Source organism: Ciconia boyciana, chromosome 6 (assembly GCF_034638445.1).
Source record: "Ciconia boyciana chromosome 6, ASM3463844v1, whole genome shotgun sequence".
Classification (NCBI taxonomy): Eukaryota; Metazoa; Chordata; class Aves; order Ciconiiformes; family Ciconiidae; genus Ciconia; species Ciconia boyciana.
Window position 1 is genome coordinate 64,571,749 of NC_132939.1, and position 26,298 is coordinate 64,598,046.

The 26,298-nt window shown below is 43.5% G+C and overlaps 1 protein-coding gene across 3 annotated transcripts in view; it reads right to left on the reverse strand.

Annotated features, from left to right (window-relative positions):
• Window positions 1-364: 364 nt before the first annotated feature.
• The window catches only part of SYT16 (synaptotagmin 16), a 117,439-nt gene continuing 91,505 nt past the window's right edge, over window positions 365-26,298 (reverse strand). For 2 of the 3 annotated variants that reach the window (XM_072865425.1, XM_072865427.1), the window contains 4 exons: window positions 20,929-21,182; window positions 16,535-16,978; window positions 15,262-15,451; window positions 365-3,199 (listed from right to left, as the gene is read on the reverse strand). In XM_072865425.1, coding sequence (XP_072721526.1) covers window positions 2,886-3,199; window positions 15,262-15,451; window positions 16,535-16,978; window positions 20,929-21,182 — 1,202 coding nt within the window. In that variant the 3' untranslated portion in view covers window positions 365-2,885. Of the gene's footprint in view, window positions 3,200-15,261; window positions 15,452-16,534; window positions 16,979-20,928; window positions 21,183-24,777; window positions 24,851-26,298 lie in introns of those variants that run through there. The other variant, XM_072865426.1, reaches the window with a different exon arrangement.

Genomic DNA, 26,298 nt, shown 5'->3' on the forward strand with positions numbered 1-26,298 from the left:
AAGCCCCAGCACTGTATTCATCCCAACATTCCTAAATTTCTCCATTGCTTCAGTAGGAATTTAATGAACCCCATAAATGCACTGCTCAAGGCATGGATGTGCCAACAGGTTTAGCAGCAGCTCTCAAAACCCAATGCTCCCCTTGCCTCATCCTTTTTCCCTTGCCTCCCAATTTTTCTGGTAAAACAGCAGGCCAAAATGTTGTTGCAAGGATGCAGCAACCTGCTTCCATCTGAGAGCAAAGTTTTAACATGTGCTTAGATATTAACTTAGAGTAAGTAAGCTATTTTCACTTGCATTCCTCTGACTCCTAATACTCTAAACTGAAATTATATATTAAAATTCAATTCCATTAATGCTGTATCTTCAGAAAAGATCTTGATGTGAAAATGGCATGGAAGTCCAAAACCAGTTTACTTCATTGCTTTTTAAAATGATCTTTTCCAAGATTTTTTTTTTTACTCACACTATTATAAATCTGGGTTATTTCCAGTTCATTGCTGAAACATATTATCAACTTATACTTTTCCCTTAGCTAATCATTAAGCATAAGCAACACTTTGCAGGTTCAAGAAGTTATGAAGAGAATCTCAATAAGTTTATTATACATACACATCCCAGATAATAAAATTACTTATAAACACTTGTATATACATTTTATGCAGTTCAGGAAAAAAGATGCAGAGATTGGAAAACAACTGAAAACAGCAAATGCAGCTTTTGAATTGGGCTGTTTCCTCTACTTTTTTTCCAGAAGAAAAGTACATGATAAAAAAACATTTCTATTCTGCTGGTTACCACTCAAATGCTCATTTTCTCTCGCATTGGTAATACAGCAGCGTTAACAGTGCAGACCAAAATGTATTTGTTTGCTGAGCTGTAGTTGGGTTAGATCCTGCTTTGTGATACAAAGCCCCAGTAGTGCACAGCAGATATTATGCCAGCTTATCTAGGCAGTGGAGGACAACCCTCCTGCATAGGAAACCCACCAGTCTCACCGGAAAAATGATGCTCAGACAAGTAAGTGATAAGAATATATAAAACCATGGCCTGAGACCATTTGTCTCACCTATACCAGAAGTCCTTCCATATGCAGATTAGTCTGTCTGCCTCATGAGGATAGACAAAGCCTGTGTGTATCACACCACTGCCCTGCAGGGTCTGGCTAGCCTGGATGTGATGCAAACCAGCACCAAGGTTCAATTTTGGTCAAACAGCCAGTGCCCAAATTTGCACTAGTTAGATTTGCACAGCACCGTTGAAGGGAAGGAGATGGTTGTGGTGCAATAGGAGGCAGAATTTGGTGCCTTGAAATATTTCCCATGTCTTGCTATCATCAGCAGGAATGGGGAAATACCAGTCCTCTCCGAGAGAGCACGGGAATGGGAGATTGGGCAGCTGATAGTATTTGAAGATCTCAGCACCCTACTGCCTGTGTCCCATCACTACACTAGACAATTAACATTCTTTGCTGTGTCGCACACAGCATCGCAACAGCTACCAACGGCTAAACTTTCAATAGTCAAGTAGCAGACTAAGACACGTCCCCTATCCATCGTCTCCACAACTTCAACTCACAGAGACAGGAAAAAAGATTAAAATGGAAAATGACAATATAGTCTGAAAAGTAACTACATAAAAGTGTCATCAACTCATCCAGCAAGCCTGCTCCTTGCATTGTTTTCAGTTAGAGGCAGGAAGCGTAATGCTTTTCTCTGGTGTTAGTTCAGCAGAGCCAGCAGCCCCTCTAGGGGGGTCCCCCAGATCCTATTCCTTGCCTGCAGGAGAGCTCACCCCAAAGACAAGGTGACATGGTCTGGTATCCTCTACTGCTCAGCATGCCAAAAACAGTCCCCTTTCAGATCCCGAAAAGATATGACAGGATAGCACATTTGAAGAAGAGCCCTCAGCAAACTGGGTTGTGCTTAACTGAATTGCAGAGAAAGCACGGATCTAAAGCCTTCCTATGTAATGTTCACAGAATGCTTTTCTGAATGAACCTCACTTTTAAAAAATGAAGTAACACATGGGCAAAACAATGATGCAGAAAAGAGTGATTCAGGCACAAAGGTGGATGTGCAGCTTGTTCTGGTCTTTTTTGGTATTCATGATGACAGAAGCCATGAACTTCAAGTAAGCATCTAAACATGCATTGTATAATTGCAATATAAAACTGATGCTACTTATCTCTTGTGTAAGCCTATGGCAATGCAGGCTAACAAGTGCACAGGATGCCTAATTAAAAATACTGGTAGTGTTTAGTCCTAATATCAATTGTTAGTACAGGAGAACAGTAGTAATGTCTAGGCACTTAAAAGTTGACAGGGAATTCAAGAGTGCTTTCCCATGCTGCCTGAAAAATATATAATCCAGTCTACAGTGGTATCAAATGCTTATTTCTAGGACGTAGAAATACAATAATAAAAGAGAGAGAATGTGATCTGCATGCAGGTTAGCCTATCTGTGAGCTATCTGTGTGTCAAGAATATTTGCAAACTTCATTAATATAAATAAAGGGAGGGAGAGAAGAGAGAGTTTCCCCAGAAGAAAACGGCATCGAAGTCAGTCTGTGATGATTAAGACTACGACAAAATGAGTGAGACAATGACCAAGGAGAGGATTTTGTAGGTTTTCCCATTGCTTTTCCCTAGGGTTGATTATTTGGATGTAGAAAATACAGGACAACCTGGAAAGACAAGAACTGAACTTGCTTCCCAGGCCTTGCCACCTTTAATCCTCATGACTGCTGACACTGAAAAGTCAGGTTAAAGTGTACGTGACCTGTCAGAGCACGGTGCTTGCCATGGGATAGCTGTTTTCTGCTGACTAAGAACAAGGGAAGACAGCCCTTTATTCCCAGGACCCGCCGGCTGTCCTGGTAACTACTAGGACTCCAGTAGCGTGTGCCACCTGCAGACCTGCGTCCCCTTTGACTCCTTCATTTCCTGCCAATGACTTTGCTCTTCCTTGCCGCTGCTGTTCTGACCCATAGAAATCCAGCCAACCATCTCTTTGCGCTTCATGCTGCGTCTGTTGTATATGGAGATCATTAGCGTGACATCAGAGAGCTGGAAGAGAGCAACCTGGAAGATGAAAGTTTCCTTGTAGACGGGGTTGGGCTGTCCTCGACGGATGGAGGTCTTGCAGCGAGACATCTCCTGGCCCACAGAGTTGAGCAGGCAGAGCTTTCCATAGGTGTCTAGGACAAAGAAGAGGAAATAAAGTTTGGCACGGGTGACAGATTAAATGAAAGCCCCAAGCAGTCAAAAAACACCCAAAAACTCCAAGCAGAGCAGCTTTGTCTGCAGTGAATAACAGATGAGGGCTGGACTGCTCTCCTTAGTAAAATCCATGTAATGAGGAGAAGCAGTTGAAAGCACCTCTTGAATTTCCTAATATCCAGCTGGGGAGAAAAAGGAAGGAAACTGATGCATGTTTCAGCCCTACTCTCTTGGAAAGAACAGGAAATCTGGTTCCCAAGCCTAGCAAACCTGTCTAAGACTAACCAAAACTATGAGCATCTCTATGGATTCTCCACATCAAATGGTGTGCCTCCACCTTCCCTTCTTCTCCCTCACAATCAAGTTTCGTTGGGGCTGTCTTACCAGGGCTTCCCTTGGCTGCACTTGCCTCACTACCACTCTCCTTTGGAAGAATGCCTCTACAACCTATTATTTGAGATAGCAAACAAAAAGGGTCCTGAAAAAGAGGGAGAGGAAATCTGCATACACAGTAAAATTATTTGATCTCGCATGATGAGATCAAGGCCTGTTCCAAATTCTCATCTTACTTTTTTGGTGGACTCAAGGTCAATTTTATTCACTATTTAAGTCAATACAAGGAGTAAAAATGCTTAGTAGATACAGGGAAGGGATGGTCCAAGTCAGTGTTCCTGTAAATCCACCCTTAAAACTCTTGCTGCCTCCTGTATTAATTAGTTCACTCCTGTTATGTGGTTGCTAATCCTGTGGTCTCAGGCAGAGCTCTGTGGTCCCAATGCTCCACAGACCCAGCTCAGTGTAAGTTTTCACCTCTCTCTGCACGTGACGGTAACAGATCACTTGGTTAGAAAAGTCCCCACCTAACCCCTTCGTAATCTGTGCCTGGGTTTCTGCAAGTGAGTATTATTTCAGAGTGTGCTGAAGATAGGAAATAAATAACAAGCCTCCGTCTCTTGTCTACAGCATGTCTATCCTCTTCTGTTCCCATCTGATGTGCTATTTTACGCACTTATCTACTGAGCAACACAAGGTGTGAAATTACACTTCAGGTGTGAAAACACTTCTGTGTCTCCAAAGCAGGGCTCTCTGCTCCTCTCAAACTGTTCCACCGAAAAAGCTGTCAGGAGACTGACAATCGAGGAGCAAATTGTGAGCCTGCACAGCTGTACAGCTATCGAGTTACTGCGGGGAAAGTTCAGCCCAATCATTAGCTGGGGGTGCCAGCTTGGCTCCCAGCGTAACACTGGAGATGAAGTAGATCTTGCCAACAAAGACCTACTCGTTAGACAGAAAAGCAGAGCTCTGACATGAAATAGTTTCCTGATTGTATCTGGGAAGGAAAGAACCGTTTTATCAAGAGGTGGACTAATTCCCATAGTAATATTCAGTGTTGGTGGTGCTGAGGGACTGAAATCCGTAACAACTTCAGACCCATCAGAAACACAAAGTGCAAGAGAGGACTCGCTCTGTTAGCTCAACTCAATGTGAAACCACACAAGATAACTACCAGACACTATCTCTTGCAGTACTCGTAGAGATGTCACTTTGCTTTGCACTGACAAACGTGCACTGAAGCATTCCTCATGTGGAAGTCCCAGTTGCTGGTCTGAGGCTGCAGGGAACTCCCTGGAAATAAAAATAAGTGGGGGGTAGAGGTTTTATGGATTTTTTTAATGTATTCACCCTCTTTTTTGTGAGGAAGGGATTTCAAAATAGTGAAAAATCTCTGCCAGGCTGATTTTTAAATACAAACAAGCAGCTAATTAGTACAATTCCCTGTTCAAATTTAAAAATTTTTCTTTCTTTCAAATTGAAAGCTTACATTTTCCACATCATTTCAGTGCATTTTCCAAACCAATCCATCTACAGGCTCGTTTCTGCTGACGCACAAGACAGCTGAGTGCTGAGACCCAGGAATTCATGGAGATGAGACCCTCTCTATTTGCTCCTGCCCCAATATCTCCATTATTCTCTAGATATGCCCCTGGTGTCATATTGCTTTCCCCACTACCTTCTGATAACTGCTTTGCTGAGGACATTTGATTGGGATCACAGTAGGGGCTGGGAACGGTCAGCACGCGTGGAGCTGGGGCATGGAGCAGCACTAGAAAGGTCCTGCCCCTGGGCCCCTTGGCAGCTCCGGAGACGGTTTCCCCAGCTGTGCTGGGGCAGGGGATGGGCCGAGTAGAGAAGCAGTATGCAGCCAAGGACTGCTACAAACACCCTCACTGCTGTCCAACCTGAGCATGGCACTGTGCAACATAACTAACAGCAAATGAAGTACTTTTTTAGCTTATCTTCCTATGCTACTTCAAGGAAAGGTCACCTACACAAGCCTGTACCTGGTTTTCTGAGATGATGGGGAGACGACTGAGGTCTAGAGTTTCCTCTCAGTAAACCTTGCTGTCATCCTTCCTTCTGACTGCCACCAATATTGGCAGCTCAGGTAGGATTCATCACACCTAACCACAGGTACATATGTTTAAGCAGTCCCCTACAGAGACAACCAAGTTATAGTCAATACCATCAAAGCAGCATATGACATAATTCAGCAAAGATCTAGTAGACAATGCTACCATTACAGATGACTTAGGTTTTAACACTAAAGCAAGTGCCACAGCTAAAACACCTTATAAGATGTTGTTTCAGGATGTCCCAGTTAATTTTCCAAGCAATGAACGGACGAGTTTCTTGCAGTCATAAACTCTAGGATGTCACACCCCTGACTGAGGCCTCAGCTTTTGCAAGTGAGGAGTAATATAGCTGGCTTTAAAGAAAACTGAACATCGTACGACCAATGACTTAAACCCAGCAGAGATCAACATCAGAAAATTGGGCTTTTTCTTTAATACACATCACATCATCTGCTACGTAATTCTGCACCAAGGCCCTGTCTATACAGTACCAAGGTCGGTGGGGATTCTGCAGATATCATCTGGATCGGGCAAGAACATGCAGGCTGGAAGGAGATTATGCTCGGGGCAGAGCTAATACCAGGAGCCCTATTCATTCCCATGTAAACACAGGCAAAAAAACAGTGCAAGTGACAACTAAATCAGGCCGCTAATTCTTCTCAAATTTATTCCACTTGGTGTATTTTACCAGCCAAAAGAATCAAGCTTGCCTGAACAGAAATAAAAGAGTAGGTGTGGATAATATATTTAGCATCTGAAATTTGCTTTGCAGAGTGGGTACGTATGAGGCTGAGCTGTTATTCTGCTTCAGTAACTACATTTTAAGATTGTGGTTTGCCCTCACTGCATTGTGCTCCTTGCAGCATCTTTTTAGGTGTCTCAGCAGGAAACACTACCTAGTTCTCCTTGTGGTCCACTCTGGTCCTCTGAGATGGAAAGCTCTCCCCTTCGGTTGGCTTTGCCAAAGAAAATCCATCCCTGGATACACGGTGAAATTAGTGGAACTACAGCAAGGATGAACTTGAAAACTTACTGAGGAATGTATGTGTGAGAGCATCTATTCATTATGAATAGGCAAACATTTTCCATCTAATTACATGCTCAGATTCAGTAATGGCCTCATTACTGTGGTATCTCAGCACTTTACACTCTTCAGTGTATTTACTTTCATGCCACCTCTGTCAAGCACAAAAGGAGAAGAGAGATTAAGGCTTAAATTCTTTAAAATGCCTAAGTGCTCACCTTCTATTTAGGCACCTATCTCACTGACATGAAGAAGAGCAAGACCTCTTAATATCTGGGAGCGTCTGAGACTGCAGCTTGCCCACAGTTACACAAAAGTCTGTGAAGAAGCAGGAACAAAGTCTAATTTTGCAGAGACCAATTTTAGCACCACATCCACCAGGCTCTCCTTTCCATATAGGCTTTGGAACAGTTCTTGCTACAGATCATTTTTACTCTAAACTCATCTTTCATCTCTGGTATGAGTGGACTGAACAATGTTCACGTATACATAAAATAACAACACCTCTGCATTTAATACCAGAGTGAAAAGCACTAAATCAAGGAATGCTGCAAGAAGCCAGACACATTTTGGGCTGGCGCTGCATAATCTTACTCCAGAGGTTTGGCCAAACCTCTCCTCATGCAGACTGCTCTGTCACCATCAACACCACCCCAACCATAAAACACCTCTTGAGAGCTCATCTGCAAAGGCAATCAGTTTATCTGCAATTCTTCTAATGACCCATTTCTGTCATCATCCTTCTAAGGGAACTAACTGATAATGACAACTCAGGGGAATAATCAACTATAATTTATACGTTCCCATTTTTGGAGCAGGGACCATAGCGTGCATTCTGCTTTCATTTACCCTAAGCTCTGTCATTATTAATAAAGCTGACCCGTGAACAAAAACACTGCAATACAAAAGCATCCAACCCCCTGCTTGAATTTATATTTAGAAAGGAAATAAACAACCAAAGACTCCTGACCCCTCAGGTCTGTGGACTGCAGGGTACAACACAGTGCTGTACAGACTTTCCCACTCGTGCTCCAGGCAAGCTAGCTCATTTCCAAAAGCAGAACCATGTCAGCATGCCACAATCCAGACTAATAATACCCTCAGTAAAATAAAGCCTTGGGCCTAGAGCTTAATTTCACCCAGCTGGCATGCCCACACTCCTAGCCTACATAATAAACGGCAGCATTGCGTGGCAAAGCAGCCCCAGAGCTCAACTCTGTGCTACTCTGTACAGCGCAGCTCAATGCGAGGTCTCGGTTTGAGACCCAAAAGACCATTGCTCCTTAAGTGCATGGTCTTACCTCCCCGTTAAACTGGCAGTGGGGCAGATACACTCTGACTCTGTCTCACTGCAGCTGGACCGGGAAAAGAGCAGGGAGGAGAATTAGACCCAAGCTTTTGTTCCCAAACCCACACCGTGAAAGTCTGGATTAGGCCAGAGGCAGCTTGTGGTCTACTCTATATACCATACAAGACCTGAGAGCTGCCTACTATGTCTCTGAGGAGCCAACTTTCCTTCCCCTATTCCACCAAGTCTCTGCTGCTCAGGTCCCCTCTCCTTTGGCTGGCAGCTCTCATGCAAGGGAGAGGCTGGGATCTGGCAACCTTCATGATATGCGAGTCATCAGAGAACAGACCAGCAGCGCTTTTAATTTAAAATGCAGCAGAAAGGAGGGCACTGCTCCCTGGAAGCACTATTTGGCCTGAGGGGAGGGAGTTGCCAGCATCAATGACTTGTTTCATGCAAGGAGATGGGCTGCGGAGGGGCAGGAGACTCCCAAGTGGCTCTGAGTCCATCCATGATGCTCCCTGGAAGCAATGCCCTGGTCTCTTGGGAAGGAAGGCTGCTTCCAGAGAGCCTCTGAGCTCAGTTCCTTGGTCATCCTCCTCTGCTGCCACAATGCCCCACTCCATTTTACGGTGCCAGCCCTCACCTGGGACACGCGTCAGGCTGTGGAGCCAGCTTACCACCGCCCTGCACTCTCCAGCCCTGAGGAGGTGCAGCTTTAATCCAGGCTTATGCAGGAAAGTGTAACACAGACACCTCTCCAGATGCACAAGGTGACTCTCCTCTAATAAGGACATTTCAACACTTCCCACAACATACAGTGGGCTTTATGCATTGCTGCTGTCTCAGAGAGGGAGTGGGAACTTTAACCGAGAGCATATGAATGGAAGCATGAACATACAGCTTCTCAGCAATGGCAACGGTAGCGGCATGATGTAAGGATGCTTAAGCCTGGCTTTTTTCACCTCCAGCAGTGGTGCCCACAGGTATGGCTTTATTATACAGCCTGTCATCAGATCTCCTGCAAACACTGCTCTGTAGAGTCACTGCAGATTTGCACTAAACATTCAGCTCCAACTGGAATTTGGAATTAGGGGAGTTCTACCCTAGAAGCAATGGCTTTGTCTTCTGCTTGTTTGGGGGGGACACACACACACACAAAACTATTTTTTTTCTTGTTCACAGCTATGGGAGTGGGAGAGGCATCACCGTACATTCCACTTCAAATGCACTCCTTTGATTCAGAAATATCTTAATTTCATACGCAGCAAGTGTAACATGGTTTATACTTTTCATAGACCTTTTTGAAATATAAAACTATTGAAAAGTCGGTGACACCGCCGGTCACAAGTGGTGTTCCCCAGGGCTCTGTGTTGGGGCCAGTTTTGTTTAATAGCTTTATCAATGATCTGGACAAAGGGATCGAGTGCACCCTCAGTAAGTTTGCAGATGACACCAAGTTGTGCGGGAGTGTTGATCTGTTTGAGGGTAGGAAGGCTCTGCAGAGGGATCTGGACAGGCTGGATCGATGGGCCGAGGTCAATTGTATGGGGTTCAACAAGGCTAAGTGCAAGGTCCTGCACGTGGACCACAGCAACCCCATGCAATGCTACAGGCCTGGGGAAGAGTGGCTGGAAAGCTGCCTGGCAGAGAAGGACCTGGGGGTGTTGGTCGACAGCCGCCTGAATATGAGCCGGCAGTGTGCCCAGGTGGCCAAGAAGGCCAATAGCATCCTGGCTTGTATCAAAAATAGCGTGGCCAGCAGGACTAGGGAAGTGATCGTGCCCCTGTACTCGGCACTGGTGAGGCTGCACCTCAAATACTGTGTTCAGTTTTGGGCCCCTCACTGCAAGAAAGACATTGAGGTGCTGGAGCATGTCCAGAGAAGGGCAGTGAAGCTGGTGAAGGGTCTAGAGCAGAAGTCTTATGAAGAGTGGCTGAGGGAGCTGGGGTTGTTTAGCCTGGAGAAAAGGAGGCTGCGGGGAGGCCTTCTCGCTCTCTACAACTGCCTGAAAGGAGGTTGTAGCGAGGTGGGGGTCGGTCTCTTCTTCCAGGTAACAAGTGATGGGACGAGAGGAAATGGCCTCAAGTTGCACCAGGGGAGGTTTAGACTGGATATTAGGAAATTTTACTTCACTGAAAGGGTTATCAAGCATTGGAACAGGCTGCCCAGGGAAGTGGTTGAGTCACCATCCCTGGAGGTATTTAAAAGACGTTTGGATGAGGTGCTTATGGATGTGGTATAGTGGTGGTCTTGGTAGTGTAGGTTTACGGTTGGACTCGATGATCTTAAAGGTCTTTTCCAACCTATACGATTCTGTGATTCTGTGAAAAAATTACTAGATAACTGCATGCTATCACTGGATGTCTAATTATCATGGAACATCCCCCACAAAAATCTCACAAGCGCTCCTTAAAAGTCCGTTATTTCATGACTCACTTTTCTGAGCCTTATCAGTCCCAGGTCTCACATGTGGTAGGAAGAGCTGTACCAAAACAGTCCATCCACCCAACAGTACCCAATACCACATGCCTTAGTAAGTCTACAAAAATATGGCAAATATGGCATATATTGATTGTCTCCCAGCACTCTCCCAGTCTCCAGCAATTTGTGACTCAAAAAATTCCTCAGTCAGAGGTAGTGCCTTCATATTTAACAGTCCTCAGTGGATCTTTCTTTGTGAACTTGTCCTGTGCTGTACCAAACTCAAGTAGACTTCTAGCATCCACGACGTTCTGCAGTAAGGAACTCAATAGCATAAGTGAAGAGCTGTCTCATCTTCAGGACCTGCTACCTCCTCACTTCATTTTATGATCCTTTGGTTTTGTATCAGGGGAGACAATGAATAACCGTTGCAAATTCACTTTCTCAACGATACTTATGATCTCATAGACCTCTGTGAAATCTTCCCCCATCTCTCTTTGTCGTAGCATCGTAGGATGCTATTCAGCTGCAGCTCACTGGAAGCTGTTCCCATACCCCTGATTGTCTCCATCACTCCTCACCGCATCTTTCCAGTTCTGCTATATTCTATTTGAATGGAGGGAGCCAGAACTGTACAAGATATTCATTACACTGCTAACTGTGTATTCACAGTCCAATACCAATTTTTCATTTTGTCCCCGGTATATTCCTAATCTTTGATGTGCTTTTTCACTACTGCTGCTGATCCTTGAGTGGACATTTTCCTGGAGCTATTTACTATCAGCCTAATATTTCACTCCTAAGTGGCTCTGAGTCTATCCAGATTAAGTTTGAATTCCATCCCTGCCCCCATGCGATACCTTACATTCATCTGCACTTCATCTTCCACCTCACTGCCCAGCTGCTCATTACTAGACATCCTTCTGGGGCTCCTCGCAGCTGGCCTCTTCTTTACTACCCTGAACAAAACTTGCTCAGCTGATCTTATTGTAAGTTTATTCAAGCTATATTCAAGGATGGGCAATGAAAAGATGCAGAAGGAGAGGTGGTCTTGTATAAGCTTACTGTGGCCGACTGGCAAGTACTCAGCGGGAAGTAGCTGCCCAGTACCTCTAATGCTCTGTTAACCAAGCTCTCCAGACTGAATCTGCCCCAGTTGCCCTGGTACAGAACCCCCTTTTACTACTGATGAGATGGGAGCATGAATTACAAAGGTTTAGGAGCTCAAGCAAGCTTTCTGTTCAATGCCAGATATGCAGGTTAAAAGTTAATTTTTTTATTCAGCTTCCTGGTCTGAGTGGGAGCAATTAAAGAAATTAACCTGTGCCTTAGTTCTCCAGGAATGAAACGGGGATCCGTTCCCTCACAAACAAGTTGATAAAATAAAATCCACTAATGGCTTTCAAGCACTCTGATACCAGAGAAACAAATACTGTGTAAGGATCCTAATTCTTCTATGGGAGCATCTTCCATACTTCTTGGCATTGTTATCTGTGTCTCAGGTAGATGTTTGTTTTCAGACAAGTCTTTACTTCAAGAATTTCTCCTGTTCCCAGTAGAAACCCTGATAGCTTGTTCTCTCCCTCCTGTCTTTTCCAGCGTTAATGCTATTGTATTTGTTTAATGGGGTTAATATGCTGCTGGTATAATAATGATTATGTACGGATGTAATTATTATGTGTGATTAATTCTGCAGCTGCTGAAAAGCTTGGAGGACTTTTCTTAGGCAAGGGAATATCTTTACAATAGTCCTTCTCAAATTGCATTACACACAGACGTAAACCCCAAAAGAAACGCAGAAGGGGAAAGAACGAAGGCTAGATTAGAGGAGAGCGCGCTGCACCCAACAGAGCAGCTGATGAAGGTTAAACACCATGTGGGCAGAGACCATCTCTCTGTTGCGTGTTCATACACTGACTAGCGCAAATGATTCCTGGTCCATCACTACAATCCCAAGGTACTACTACCATGCACAGAGTATGTAACTAGTTATAAATTTTTAAAGATGTGTCTGCCAGTGGTGTAGGCTTCTCTTGTTACTTTTTTTATAGTAAACATCCTTTAAAAGAACACACCGGGTTTTGTTCTAAGAAGATACAATACCACAGACCAAAATATGAACCCCTACAAAATGCTAGCACAGGTTAATGATTTTTATAAGAACCAAAGAGAAAGAGGTGTACAGCACACAAACCATTAGCACTAAAATACCTAGGGTGTCCACATCTGACAAAACCATAGATGTTTTTCTGCATGAGGCTTTTTGGCACACACTGATAATTTACAGTCCGATGCTGCAGCCCTACTCTTGAGTGCTCTTAAGTGCTCGGAGTGATAATGGATCTATTTGCGTGATCAGGGACTGTAGACTCAGGCCTATAACTCAGCATGTTCCCCAGAACAACAACTGGACACTTATCCTTGGCCAAAATATTCTTAAATCCCATGTATGTGACCTGAAGACACTGCCTGCAAGATTAAAGTCTCTGTATGCTGTCCAGCTGTTTCCTAACCCAGTTATTACCCATGTAAGCACCCATGACTTTGATATTTACCTGACTCAGTTTAACCCTCTGCATCCCATTTAAAGGTTTAATGAAGGAGAAGATGTGCCCAGGAAAAACTGAGACATGCACAATCTTCCTTGCCTTCTCCAGAAAACCATCTGTTTAGCCTCTGCAGTCTTTAACACCTAAAATCACCAATGCCCCAGTCCAGTTCCTTCTTCTACACACAGTGAAACCTCTGTGCAAAGATGCTGAAGAGGGAGCATGCATGCTGCAGGAGATGCTGAGCTCACCCGTGCAGGAACCCAGGTGGCAGAGAAGAGGCTCAAGGTGGGCAAAAAGCACAGCTGGAGAATTTGCTATCGTGCAAGACTCTCCTGTCATTCCCCTAGCTGCAGCTATCAGCAGCAGCCAATACTAAAGCCACCGGGCTGCAACAAGACCACATATGGGTACTGTATAGGCTCTGTGCATGCAGGGCTGGGGGGAATGGAGGTGGATTCTGCCCATAGACTTCTCTCAGTCTTACCATAAATGGCTGCCCTGAATAGCAGTTTGGGCTTGGTATTTAAGTGTCCCGAAGTGCTATTATGTCTGAAATCCCCATGATACTTTAAAGAAATAAATCACTCCCTCTGAGTCTCAAACAGAACTGCAGATAGGACATATTTGAGAAAACACAAGGGCTATTTGCTCACCCTCCAGAAAGGGAGGTAGCAGTTTTAGTTTTCACCTAGTGAAGGACTTATCGAGCATCTCATTCAGCCAGCAGCATGTTTCAGACAGTAACGATCGGACCTCACAGCACTCCCTTTACAGTGCCTGCAGGAGTTATCCTGAATTGCTACTCCAGCATCTGAAACAAGTGCTGGTTTTCTTCTTTCTTTTTAACTTCTTTCAATTTCTGCTTCACTGGGTCTTCCTTTTCTCACCACAGTACTGGGAACTTTATAGGCGCAGAAGAACAATGTCGAATGTCAAAGAAACAATGTGACTTGGAAGAAAAGAAGCAGATCGTGATAGGTTCGGAATTTGCCTGTAATAATTTATTTTCACCTAATAACTAATAACTGTTTCACCTAATAACTGATCTAACACTGAGAGATACTGGTCTGACAATGCTAAAGTTGATCTGGATACAGAAAGGATGCGAAGAAACAACTCAAGATGGCCTTAACAGCAAAGATGGAAGAACTTCCTAATACAAGACTAGCTAGGGCTACACAGACCGGGGTCATGTGTTTTACTATTGCATAGACTTGCCCTTAATTCTTGAGGGACCGAATGATAACACAGATTATTTCTGTAATATACTGAAGTACAGTTTAGTGGAAACTTAAGTTTTCACATCCATATACTGAAATACTACATAAATATTTTGCTAGCTCTGGGCCAAAGACCACAGCATCTTGCAAAAGCAATCTTCGCATTTTGCAAGCTGGAGATACTATGTCAAATCCAGTGAATGCAAGGAACTGTCAAAGGTTATTACCTTTGACAGGCAGGCAACCACATCACAAAAAGCAAACACACCAACAAACAAAAAAATGTTATTTCACATTGCCACTAGCTGCTGGTTTCAGACAGGAGGCAAAAGGACAATACAAGATGAATACAGCACTACCATTCAACCCCTGAATGAGGCACACCAGCAGCAAAGCAGATAACACCATGCACTATGGCTGCGTGACCCCAACTATATTGTGGGCATTAGCACTGTCCATCCACTATCCATCTCAAGGACTAACTACAGCTCAGGGACTAACTAAACCTACTGTAAGGCAACTTCCATTTTTTCCTTTAGGTATCAGAGGAAGGGAACTCAACTGTTGTGACCCAGAAGAACAACCTTAAAATATTCTTTCTGCAGAAGATTTTTTTGTGTGGCAGCGGAGAATTCACAGCAGCAGGATCCCCAAAGGGCCCAAAGCACCAGGTCACCTAGTGCTCGGCAGCACAGCAAGGGGACCAAACAAAGTATAGCCCTGGGAAACACTTAATGGCACTAGGCAGGGCCTCTGTAGGTCACATGGTAACATATAATCACTTGAAAAGCACTTCTTTCTTTTTATGGATCTGCTGAGAATTACTCTGTGCTTTGGGTATAATAGCAGTTTTGCCATAATCAGATGTTGTAAAGGTATATGCAATAAACGAGACATTCAGGTATTACTGTCCCGTCAGCTGTGTCTCCATATGATTGCCTCCAATTACACTGTAAAATTTACCAGCACACATATTTGAAATAATGCTTTTAATTTTCAATCAGATACTCTGCAAGGAAACCCAGCTCAGAAATGACATAATTGAATATCTTAAGGAAGAAAATAAAAAGCAAATTTTGACTCAATGGTGTTATTTAATAGCAGTGAAAGTACTTACCAGGTGGCCTATTAATTGCGAGGTTTCGGAAATGACTGCCTTTGATCATCTCCACTGACAGCCTCCCCGTAGTGGCATTGTACGACAATCCCACGAGCAGCTCTGGCACCCCTCCATGCGACAGGGACTGTGTTGAAGAAGCGCTATCACTGTGAGAGATTGCTGACAGACTAAGCTGAGAGTCTGCACTCTGCAGGGAAAGAGCACTGAAAGTCTCATCAGGACGTTCACCACCACCCTCCCCTTAATTTCTATCTTGTAGCCTTGTTTAGTAAGATCTCTGTTAAGAAATGACAATGACTAAGAATGAATTATTATGGGGCACCAGAAGAATCAGAACATCACTTTTATAAAAACACATCTCTGAACTTGCTCTTTAAGGATGAGGAACTCTGCGTAATGTGTTATCACTAGTGTAAATCAAAGCCTCTGAGATAAGCATACATCCTACTACATCAAATGCACAGTAAATCTCCTTGACAATGACTTTTGGATGGAATGCATTTTGCAGTTTGGGGGTTTTTTTTGTCATGTACTGTGTATTTTCTTACTTTATTTCCTTGCTACCATGATGCTCTCTCTACTCCCTTCTTCACCCGGAGTATGATGTTTTATTCATTTTGTGTGCACAAACCTCTCACTGAGCTTTTTGTAGACAATGACTCATGACAGAGCTCATCTACACAAATTGATTGGCATAGCCAGAGCTGGGTACAACTGTGATGTGCATGGAAGACTGTGAAGCAGCACAGCCAGTTCCTGCTCACATGACCCACCTCTCCACTCCCATCTGTCATGAAAAGGAACATTACTAAGCATTTCTGGTAACATGGAAACTGCACAACGCAGAGATCCACAAGCTAGTAGTTAGTGCCAAATGAGGTAGCTCTCGCACTGGCAGTAGTACAGGTCCACCAACGTAACGGTGCACAAGAACTACTCTCCTTTTTGAAATTAAGATGTAATTAGCTTTGGTGGTTCCAGGACCAACCTGTTATTTATGCGTGGCACAGCATTTGAACGGCTTGTGTAGATGTAGTACATCTACATGATTTTGTGTAAGCTTGCTAGCTGAGCCGTTGTTAATAAGGCATAGCTTTGTGTAGAGAAGACATGCCCTGTGCTTCCCCTAACTGATAACCTTTTAAGTGATAGTAGGACAGATCCACCAGTTGCATCCTAACAGCCCTGAATGAAACATATCAGGTACAGCTGGTCCCCATTCACCAGATGAACAATTTTACAGACTTCATATTTCTTTCATCAAACTTACGCTCAAATTACTCCTTGGCTCCAAGACCAATGTCACCTTCACTTCCCCTTCCTGGCTGATGTTGCTCAGGTAGAACAACTGCTCTCCCATCATCTTCTCTCCAATCATCTTGTGCACCGCATAGAGGCGGAAACGAATGGCATGGCTGCTTAACTCCTCTGGCTCCAGCTTACTGAAGGTGATTTTATTCTTGAACATGGGGATGGGCCCTCTCTGAACACTTGTCTTACCCCTCTGTTTCTTGCTAGGCATCAGGACTGTGTGCACTTGCCAGGTGTTCACGCCACTGCGGTCTTTGTCTGGGATATCCCTGGCCTCCAAGATAGTAACTACTAGCTTTTGACTTGAGGCTTTATAGTTGAAGATGACATCTAGATCACCACATTTACAGATGGGCTCATGAGCACCATGATGACCTGGTACACTGTTCAGTTCATCATGTTCCTGCAAAGAGAAGGAAGAAGTAAAACCTCCATTGGAGTTCAACTGCCTCTATGATCCCAACTCTATTTAAAAAAACTTATTCTCCTCATTTGTGCTTGCAAGTGTAGGCAGTTGCTCTGCAAAATAAAGATCCCACTGTTTCTTGAAAAGCCAGTGGTAGTTAATTGCCTGATTTTGTGCACTATTCCCCATACAATCTAGTAAGCAGCAGCACTTGTTGAAACATTTCCAACAAAAAGTTTCATCAGTATTTAAGCATTTTGCAGGAGACTGTTAATTAGCAAAAATTCTACATAGGGAAAAACTAAACAAAGGGTTTTTTTAAATTTCATTCATGTCAGTTTTGAGGCATTAATAAAACTTTTTGGTTTAATTTGATTAAAAAAAACAACTCTAACCTATTACTTTGAATACACACTGGATTTTTTTCAAAATGGATTTTTTTTACATTACCGAAATCAAACAATTCAGTCAAACCCGCTGACTTTTTTGATATTTTGTTCTGTTGGAAATTAAAAAAAGTAAGTGCAGTGTTCAATTTGATGGGAGAGGAAGTCACCATGTCAGAATTTCTTGCAGAACAGAAATTCCATTTCTAGATGTTACCCTATAATTCAATACTTTTCCTACAGCTAAAGCAATGATAATCAAGAAAAACAGTCTGATTAAATACATATTGATTCTTTATTCCCTTTTTAAATCTCCCAAGAGAAGCATCTATTCCTTCTGTTCAGTTTGGATACTAATACATTCAGAATAAAAATTCAAAATAAACAATCAAAACATGTGCAGACCAATTCACACACCATCTTTTACCTACTTTTAAAACAAAAATCATCTTGATAAAACAAGATAAAAAAACATGGATGCTCACCTTACCTTTTGATGAGTGGGTGTGTGCGTTTCTGTTCAAAAGTGCTTTTTTATCTTAGAGCTAGAATGTGCTTCATGTGATAAAGGGGTTGCTATAGTGATCAATGAGTTGTATTTAAACATGAGTATTCACTGTACTAGGGAAGGATTTTCAGTTAATAGCCAGAAGGTGAGTTAAGGCCTATCACTAGCAGTCTGAGTCACCCTCCTCGTCAAACATTTATCTTCTTTCGCATTTCAAGTAACGCTTCTTTTCAACATAGGAATCTTATTGTTTAGAGTACAGATGATGGGCCACAGGACTTCTGATGTAATTTCCTTCAGAAGTGTCTAGGGTGGTATGTGTCTCAAACAAGACCTCAGACAAACCTCGAAATTTATATCTACTTCCTGTCAATCTACTTTTCAAGTGCTCAGATTCATCTGCCATGACATGCAAAGCTCCAGCTTTTCATATTTTCATAGGTGTCTAAGGGATTTGTGCATGTGAATACAAAAGTCCACGTGTGCACATTAGTGATGGAGACCTGCTGTCAAATGTCTTGCAAGAATAATGTCAAAGAGAGAAAAATCACTGCTTGGACAGCACACAAAACGACTTGGTTGCCCACAAAAATGGCTTTCTGTATGAACAGCAGGCTGCACAGACAACAATGGAAGGCAGGCTAGGTTGCCTGGAGAGAATGTGATGTTATGCAAATGTAAGTGCTGCTGTGTAGCTGTCAAGTTATTTCTGTCTGGTTGATGAAATAATATTTAAGGCGGCAATGTAATGGGATTGCACTTGATTCCTGTTTCCCTCCACGTGTTCATCCCTCCCCACTTTCATCTGTGCATTTGCTATTGAAGAGATGGAATCAAGGCACATTTGAGAATTGCTGCTAAAGTGCGGAGACACCTGTGCTTGTGGCATAACTTTGCTTTCATCTACGTGCCTGAGCTGGAGAATGCAAACTCCCATGCGTCATCATAAACCCATAGGTACGAAGATCCAAGAGGCACTTTCCTGCCCCAACAGGGCTGAATATCTCATCTTCTGGCAGCGCGTAGTGCAGACTGAAGGTCAGCTATCTGGTTTTTGACAGAACAGCTAGAAAGGATCTGGATTTCAGGAAATCTCAAATTGTGCTACTATAGCTGTGGCCACACCCACTGCAGAGAAAACTGCATGAACTGGAGGCAGAGAGGGAAAGAGAAATGCCAAACCCTGTGGCAGTGACCTTTCTGTGGACAACAAAGCTTTAGAGACCTCACGGGCTGGCCCTTTCAGAGTGCACTGTGCTATCTGAGACTCACCCCTGTACAGGTTTTCAGCACACAAATCTTACGGATGCTCAATCTTCTTTCTGTGGAAGTCATTGACAGAATTCCCCTTGGCTTTCGGAGTTCAGCTGGGGCTACAAGCCCTTTGTGAACATATTGGTTATACAGACACTTAAACCGGAATCCAAGGAAAGTGCGGGTTTTAGATACTTCATCTGAATTTCTTTCTTTCCCTCTTCCCAGCACAGTTGTTGAGATGTCAAGCCAAGTATACTGATTGATACTGGCTGTCTAACCCGGTCATTCAGAACAGCCAATATCCACTTCACTAGGTAAAATAAGTCCATTTATGCCAGAGAAACCTGAAAGAGCAGCTAATTATGGACAAGGCTTGAAATGGTACTTGTGGTTCCACTGCAGGGGCATAAAATTATCATTTTTGTCTCTAAAGAGAGGTCCTTTGAGTGGAGCATAATAGCGCTTGGACATTTCTGGCATGTCAGAACATTTAGTTCCTGCAATAAAAAGTCTTTCATTAATCCACACAATACCTTTGGATGAGAAGCTGCTTGTCGTAGATAAACTGGGACTTGGGCATATCTGCCCCCTGATGCTATAACCATTCTTTGCATTTTTAAAATGTAGATACCAGGAGCAAAATGAGAGATGTATTCCAAAGAAAGATATGAGGACACTCGAGACATTGCGGCACATGTGAACCATGGCAATGTACACCAGATGTGGAAAAGGAGAAATGAGCCTCAGATGGGCAGACAAACAGTGCGTGTCAGAGGCACACAGCACAGAGAGGGCAGGGCTGCTGCCGTGCGGAGTTCATATGTGTTGTGTGGTATTTTGTGGGACTGGTTTGTGCAGCAAACCAAAATGCTGTTCAAAACACCCCTTAGGGCTGGAGCATATGCACCAAGGAGCTGCCTTCCATCTCTTTACCTGGCTGCAGGCAGCATGCACTGAGGAAAGGAACCTTTCCCTCAAAGCCTTGTTGCTCAGAGTGTGAGGGAGGTATTAATTTCCACAGCTGAAAAACAGTCTCTTTTAACTCAGGCAGAAGATGTGACCTTTGTGCTGTTCTTTTGATATGCCTGATGCAGGCTGATATTTTTTCAGAAATTTAATCTTGTGGTAAAATAATAATGAAAACCAACACATCACGCAGAAAGATTAGAAGAGAAAAGGGGGATGCTAAGTCATCAGGTGTTTACAATGCCTTAAAATCTGTAATGTTTTCTTGAGGCTTCCAAATAAAGGTCCAGAACTAAGGCAAAGCAGAGGAGCTCTCAGGCTCTCTCCTTCCCTGGAAGGATGCCTGGTATCAATGGGGACCAGAGTGATGGTCACTTGGCCAAGTCACAGGCCACCCCCATCAGTTGCCTCCAGCTTTCCAGATGTTTCCCATTGTCTAAGCCATAGAAACCACCCAGAAAAAGAGGCACAGATCTGACCCAGCAACCACACCCCATGTCCCTAGACACACACCCTGCGCATACAGCCAGTAACAAAGCCCTGGGCCATTACCAAATGATAGTAAATGCTGCCAAGGCAGCTAATGGCTCCAATTTCAGTTCAAAGATTGCAGTCAGAAATCAAGCAATAAAACAGCTTCTCCAAATGAGTGTTAGTAGCAAGAGGTAAAAAACAAGAAAAAGGGGAAACATATAAAGAAGGGTGTATGTTCAAGCATTCTCTTGTGCTGTGCTGATCAGTTTTGCACTTCATCTCTCCCCTAACATTTTTTGGCCCCCAATATCCTTCAAAAGTTTACACCATGTGTAATAAATGACAATTCACCATACCTCAGGGCTCCAAGCTGATGAGCTGTCAGTAGCATCATTTACTTCAAATCCCTGGTTGGTAAATGCTGTCTCCATTTCCAAACGTCCTTCCGTGGCCTGCTGGCTAACACCATCAGCAATGCTGGACTCCATCCTAGGCCCTTTACGCTGCCCAGCGCCCCTACTCTCAATTGTTCTTGAATCAACAGATACATGGTCATCTTCAGGATAGGATAGGTTGTCTTGGTAACTCAGTTGGCTTAGTCCATCCAGATCTAACAATATTCAGCAAGAAAATAATTTCAGAGGGATTATAATAAATTCCTCCTCCTCTACCTCCCAAAAAGTGCCTTTCTCTCCTTTCTTTTCTCCCCCCCCCCCCCCTCATCTCTAGCATATGCAAGAGACAGTTTCTACTTCTGAGTACTGCAGCACTGAACTTGTAAAATAACAAATCCTGTATAAACCAGCATTTGATGGAGTGGACATGGCTGTTTCTCACCCCATCTTGAACTGAGAAACTGGTTGCCTTTACTTGAAGAAGTTAACTACCAAATGCAATTATCAATGGAGTGTTTGGGATATTCAAGTGCCTTGAGGCTGCTTTGCGGCCCCAAAGCAATCGCTTCCATGAAAACACAGGTCAGACAAATTACAGAAAAGCACAGCATAGGCCTGATGAACAGGTATCAGCAATTTCCTTCTGTGCAGAAGGAGGGAGAAAGGACAGGAGTTAGCATTGCCCTCAAGGGGATGGTGCTGGTGAGGAAAGGGGTTTCACAGAGGTAACGGAGTGCCACCACGACCTATCACCCATCCCTGAGAGCTTGGGTGTGCATGCCCAGCCCCACAAGCCAACTAGGAATCTCCAAATCCCATGTTTGGGCTAAATTGTCCCAAAGGCAACTGAGGAGAGATGTGTTCCCTAATTTCCTGCCTGCTTTTATTAGTTTTAATTCATCTAATCCTACACACTTACTCTATGGGCTAAAGCAAGGTTCATTAATGAGAATAAAATAATATTCTCTGGTTCATACCACAGATTCCTTCTCTGCACCACTGAAGTCTCTATTTTGAACACAGGGCACTTTTCTCTACTTGAAGTCATCAGTGAGAGCTCTCCGGGTGGAGCGACACAGATAATTACAGGTGCAGGGACACAGATGAAAATAACATCATGATTTGGCCTTGAATGTGTTCTGCAAGCACTTTCAGAAGAAAACCAGCGACCTTCCTCCTCCTAATGCATCTGATGCCAGGCCTTGCTTTAGGAACACAAAGAGCTAGATTCTACCTCCATCTCTTTCAAATAAGCACGGAGCAGTTACAGTGAAAGAAAACAAGTTGTGCTTCCAGACAGCTGATGACAGTAATGAAAACAGAATTACTTCCTTTGCAAACACAGCTATTTGGGGTTAAAATGTTTCACAGAATGGTTGAGATTGGAAGGGACCTCTGGAGGTCATCTTGACCCTGCCCCAGCAGGGCCACCTGCTTGTTCGTTCTCAAACCTGCAGGTTTGTTCTCAAGAAGGTCATTACTATAGAACAATCATTTTTTTCAAATTTTGTCTCCAACTCAAATCTTTAAAAAATAGTATTGATTACTGTGTTTAATAGAAAATGATTAGTTTGCTTTGGTTTAGATGAATCAATGTTTTCATTCCCCGCCTGATAAATGAGACAGGGAACCTAGTGACAACTGACATGGAGAAGGCTGAGGTACCCAACAACTTTTTTGCCTCAGTTTTCACTGGCAATTGCTTATCCCACATCTCTTGAGTCCCTGAATCTCAAGGCAGGGACTAGAGGAATGAAGTCCCACCCATCGTAGGATATCAGGTTTGAGACCCTCTGAGGGACCTGAACTTACACAGTCCATGGGACCTGATGAGATGCATCCCAGGGTCCTGAGGGAACTGGCTGATGTAGTTGCTAAGCTGCTCTCCATCATACTTGAAAAGTCATGGCAGGCAGGCAACACCCCCAGTGACCAGAAAAAGGGGAACCTCACACCCATTCTTTAAAAGGGTAAAAAGGATGACCCTGGGAACTACCTATCAGTCAGCCTCACCTCTGTGCCCATTAAGATGATATGTCAAGGCATATGGATGACACAAAGGTGATTAGACACAGTCAATATGGCTTCACAAAGGGCAAACCCTGCCTGACTATGCCGGTGGCCACCTATGATGGAGTGACTGCACTGGTGGATAAGGGAAGAGCAACAGATATCATCTAACTTTACTTCTGTAAGGCCTTTGACATGGCCCCACACAATATTCTTGTCTCTAAATTAAAGAGATCTGGATTTGACGGATGGACTATCCGATGGTTAAGGAGTTGGCTGCAAGGCCAAATACAAAGAGGTGCAGTCAATGGCTCAATGTCCAAATGGAGACCAGTAAAAACTGGTGTCCCTCAGGGGTCTGTATTGGGACCGGTACTGTTAAATATCTTTATTAATGACATAGGCAGAGGGATTGAGTGCACCCTCAGCAAGTTTGCAGAAGACATCAAGCTGAGTGGCGCAGTTGATACACTTGAGGGAAGGGATGCCATCCAGAGGGACTCCGACAGGCTTGAGAAGTGGGCCAATGTGAACCTCATGAAGTTCAACAAGGCCAAGTGCAAGATCCTGCAGCTGGGTCAGGGCAATCCCCAATATCAGTAGAGACTGGGGGATGAATTGTTTAAGAGCAGCCCTGCAGAGAACAACTTGGGATGTGGATGAATACTGGTGGATGAAAAAATGGGTATGAGCCAGCAATGTGTGCTTACAGCCCAGAAAGCCAAACCATATCCTGGGCTGCATCAAAAGCAGCGTGGCCAGCAGGTCAAGGGAGGTGATTCTTCCCCTCTACTCTGCTCTTGTAAGACCCCACCTGGAGTCCTGCATCCAGCTGTGGGGCCCCCAGCACAAGACAGACATGGACCTGTTTGAGCAGGTCCAAAGGAGGGCCATGAAAATGGTCAGAGGGCTGGAAAACCTTTTCTATGAAGAAAGGCTGAGAGATTTGGGATTGTTCAGCCTGGAGAAGACAAGGTTTCAGGAAGACCTTATTGCTGCTTTTCAATACTTAAAGGGGGCTTATAAGAAAGATGGAGAGAGACTTTTTACCAGGGCCTGTAGTGATAGGGCAAGGGGTAATGGTTTTAAACTGAAAGAGGGTAGATTTAGATTGGATATATACTATGAGGTGGTGAGACATTGGAACAGGTTAGCCATAGAAGTTGTGGATGCCCATCATTGGAAGTGTTCAAAGTCAGGTTGGATGGGGCTTTGAGCAACCTGATCATGGCAGGGGGGTTGGACTAGATAATCTTTAAAGGTCCCTTCCAACCCAAGCCATTCTATGATTCTCTATGCATCCCTCTGTCTAGAACAAAAAGGCCAAATCCTTCTGAGTAGAAGAAATTCTATGTTTGGCCTTAGCCGCAAATATGGTGTTTCTGATTCATACCTGCTCCACAAAAAAAAAAACAAAACACAAACTGAAAAAAAACACCAAAAACCAAAACAAACAACAAAGGGAACAGGCATTACACTCAGGAAACATTTCCTGGAGGTGTGCAGGAAGTCCTCGCCCCTCTCCTTGGCTGCTCTTTCAAATTAACAGCTTAGAGATTAGGAGAATAACTTTATCCCCTTTCTTCAACTATGAATGGTCTCACATTCTCCCTCCCAATAAAATGCTTCAAGCAAGGGCACTTCAACAGAGAAGTCTGAGAGCACCTCACAGCTTTGTAATTATGGTCCACTTCTGAGACGTAGGAGATGGTCCTTCAGGAGGAAAGAGGGATCAAAATTCAGATATCTCAAATTCCAGGTGAGTGCTCTTCTCACTCCCTTCTGAAATGAAAAACCCACCTCTTCTCCTCCTCATCCTCCCATCTGGCAGACCTAGTCCTGAAACCAAGAGCCCTCATTGTCTCGCCTCTGCCCTGAGCTGAAACTCTTGAGTGAGGGTAGAAAGTAATTTGATTTTTTGCCATTACTCCCATTCTTCTCTACAAAGTCAGAAAACAGAAAAAAGTAAACATAAGAACGTAAGCAAGAAATAAAACAACATAAATTCCACAAATTTACTGAGACTGAATGGGTACAGGCGCTCCTTAAGGCATTTAATTAGCAAGCCAATGTCTAATACACATTTTAAACAGTGGGTCATCCATCAAAGCACACACCACACAGCAGGCTTTCAGAATAAAATGCTACTGTAGTAAGAAATTATCCTCACACAATTGTCTTGTGGTTTTGACTCCTGCTGGGATAATATCTAGATCAATAATAGAGGAATTTTCAAAAACTACATTAAAGCCATAAAAGGCTATTCATAACAGGAGAACTCCAGAAATATATTAATAGAGCAAGCCATCTCTCTCAGACTCAGGCACAAAATGAATGTGTTAGGAAAGCAAATGTAGTATTCAGGGAAAGGAAGGGAAAAGGTGATTCACCAGAACCATTTAGTGAAACAGTCTGGCTTTTTCTTTAAAGTAGTTTGGTAAGAGATAATCACTTACAAATACCAGTGTTAGAAGATCATTACAGTTAATAGCCCAACTATACAGACTAGAACAACTACACCTCTCCCATTATATCCGTTCTAACATTATTAATGGTCTAACATTATTAACGGTTGGACTTGATGATCTTAAAGGTCTTTTCCAACCTAAATGATTCTATGATTATATTCACAAAAAATGGTCAAAACAGAAGTTCTTCATGTAAAGGAAAAGGTCAGAGCAGTAAAATGCCTGTAATTTACCTGAGAGATCTTTAAGGAAGAAAATGTCAACTGTCTTATGAATACCTGACATGAATAAACAACACAGCATCACGGATGTACGTTGAGACAGCATTATCTAACTATCTGAACTTTAATTAGCCAAGAGTCCCTGCAGAGCAATAGCAGCCAATTCTAAAATTAAGGGCTGATAGCACTGTACACTTAAAGAGTGCTGTTTTTTTCAGTCCTGTCCCCGACCTTTCCCTGTTGTGTCACATGTGTCCAAAAGCCAAGGAGGCGGCAAAGGGAATACTGGGCAACAGAAATCACCAACAAATCAGGAAAGTCTGTATTCAAGGTTGAAGAACTAGCTATGAAGAAACTGTGACTTTTGTCAGATGAAAGGATGAGCATCACCTCCAAATAGAACTCTAACAGGTACTGGGATATGGAAGCCTCTCTCCAAAGATACAGGGAAAGCTCAGCACATCAAACACTGAAAATCAGGCTGGAAAATACTGTGACGTCCCTCCTCACATTGGCAGGTAAACGGCCTGGTTAACCTACAGTGTATTTCTTCTTTTCAATGATACACAATCTCTCAGTTCTAGGAAGCATTACAATGTGCTAAAGAAATTTCCTGAGAGGCCTCATCAGTT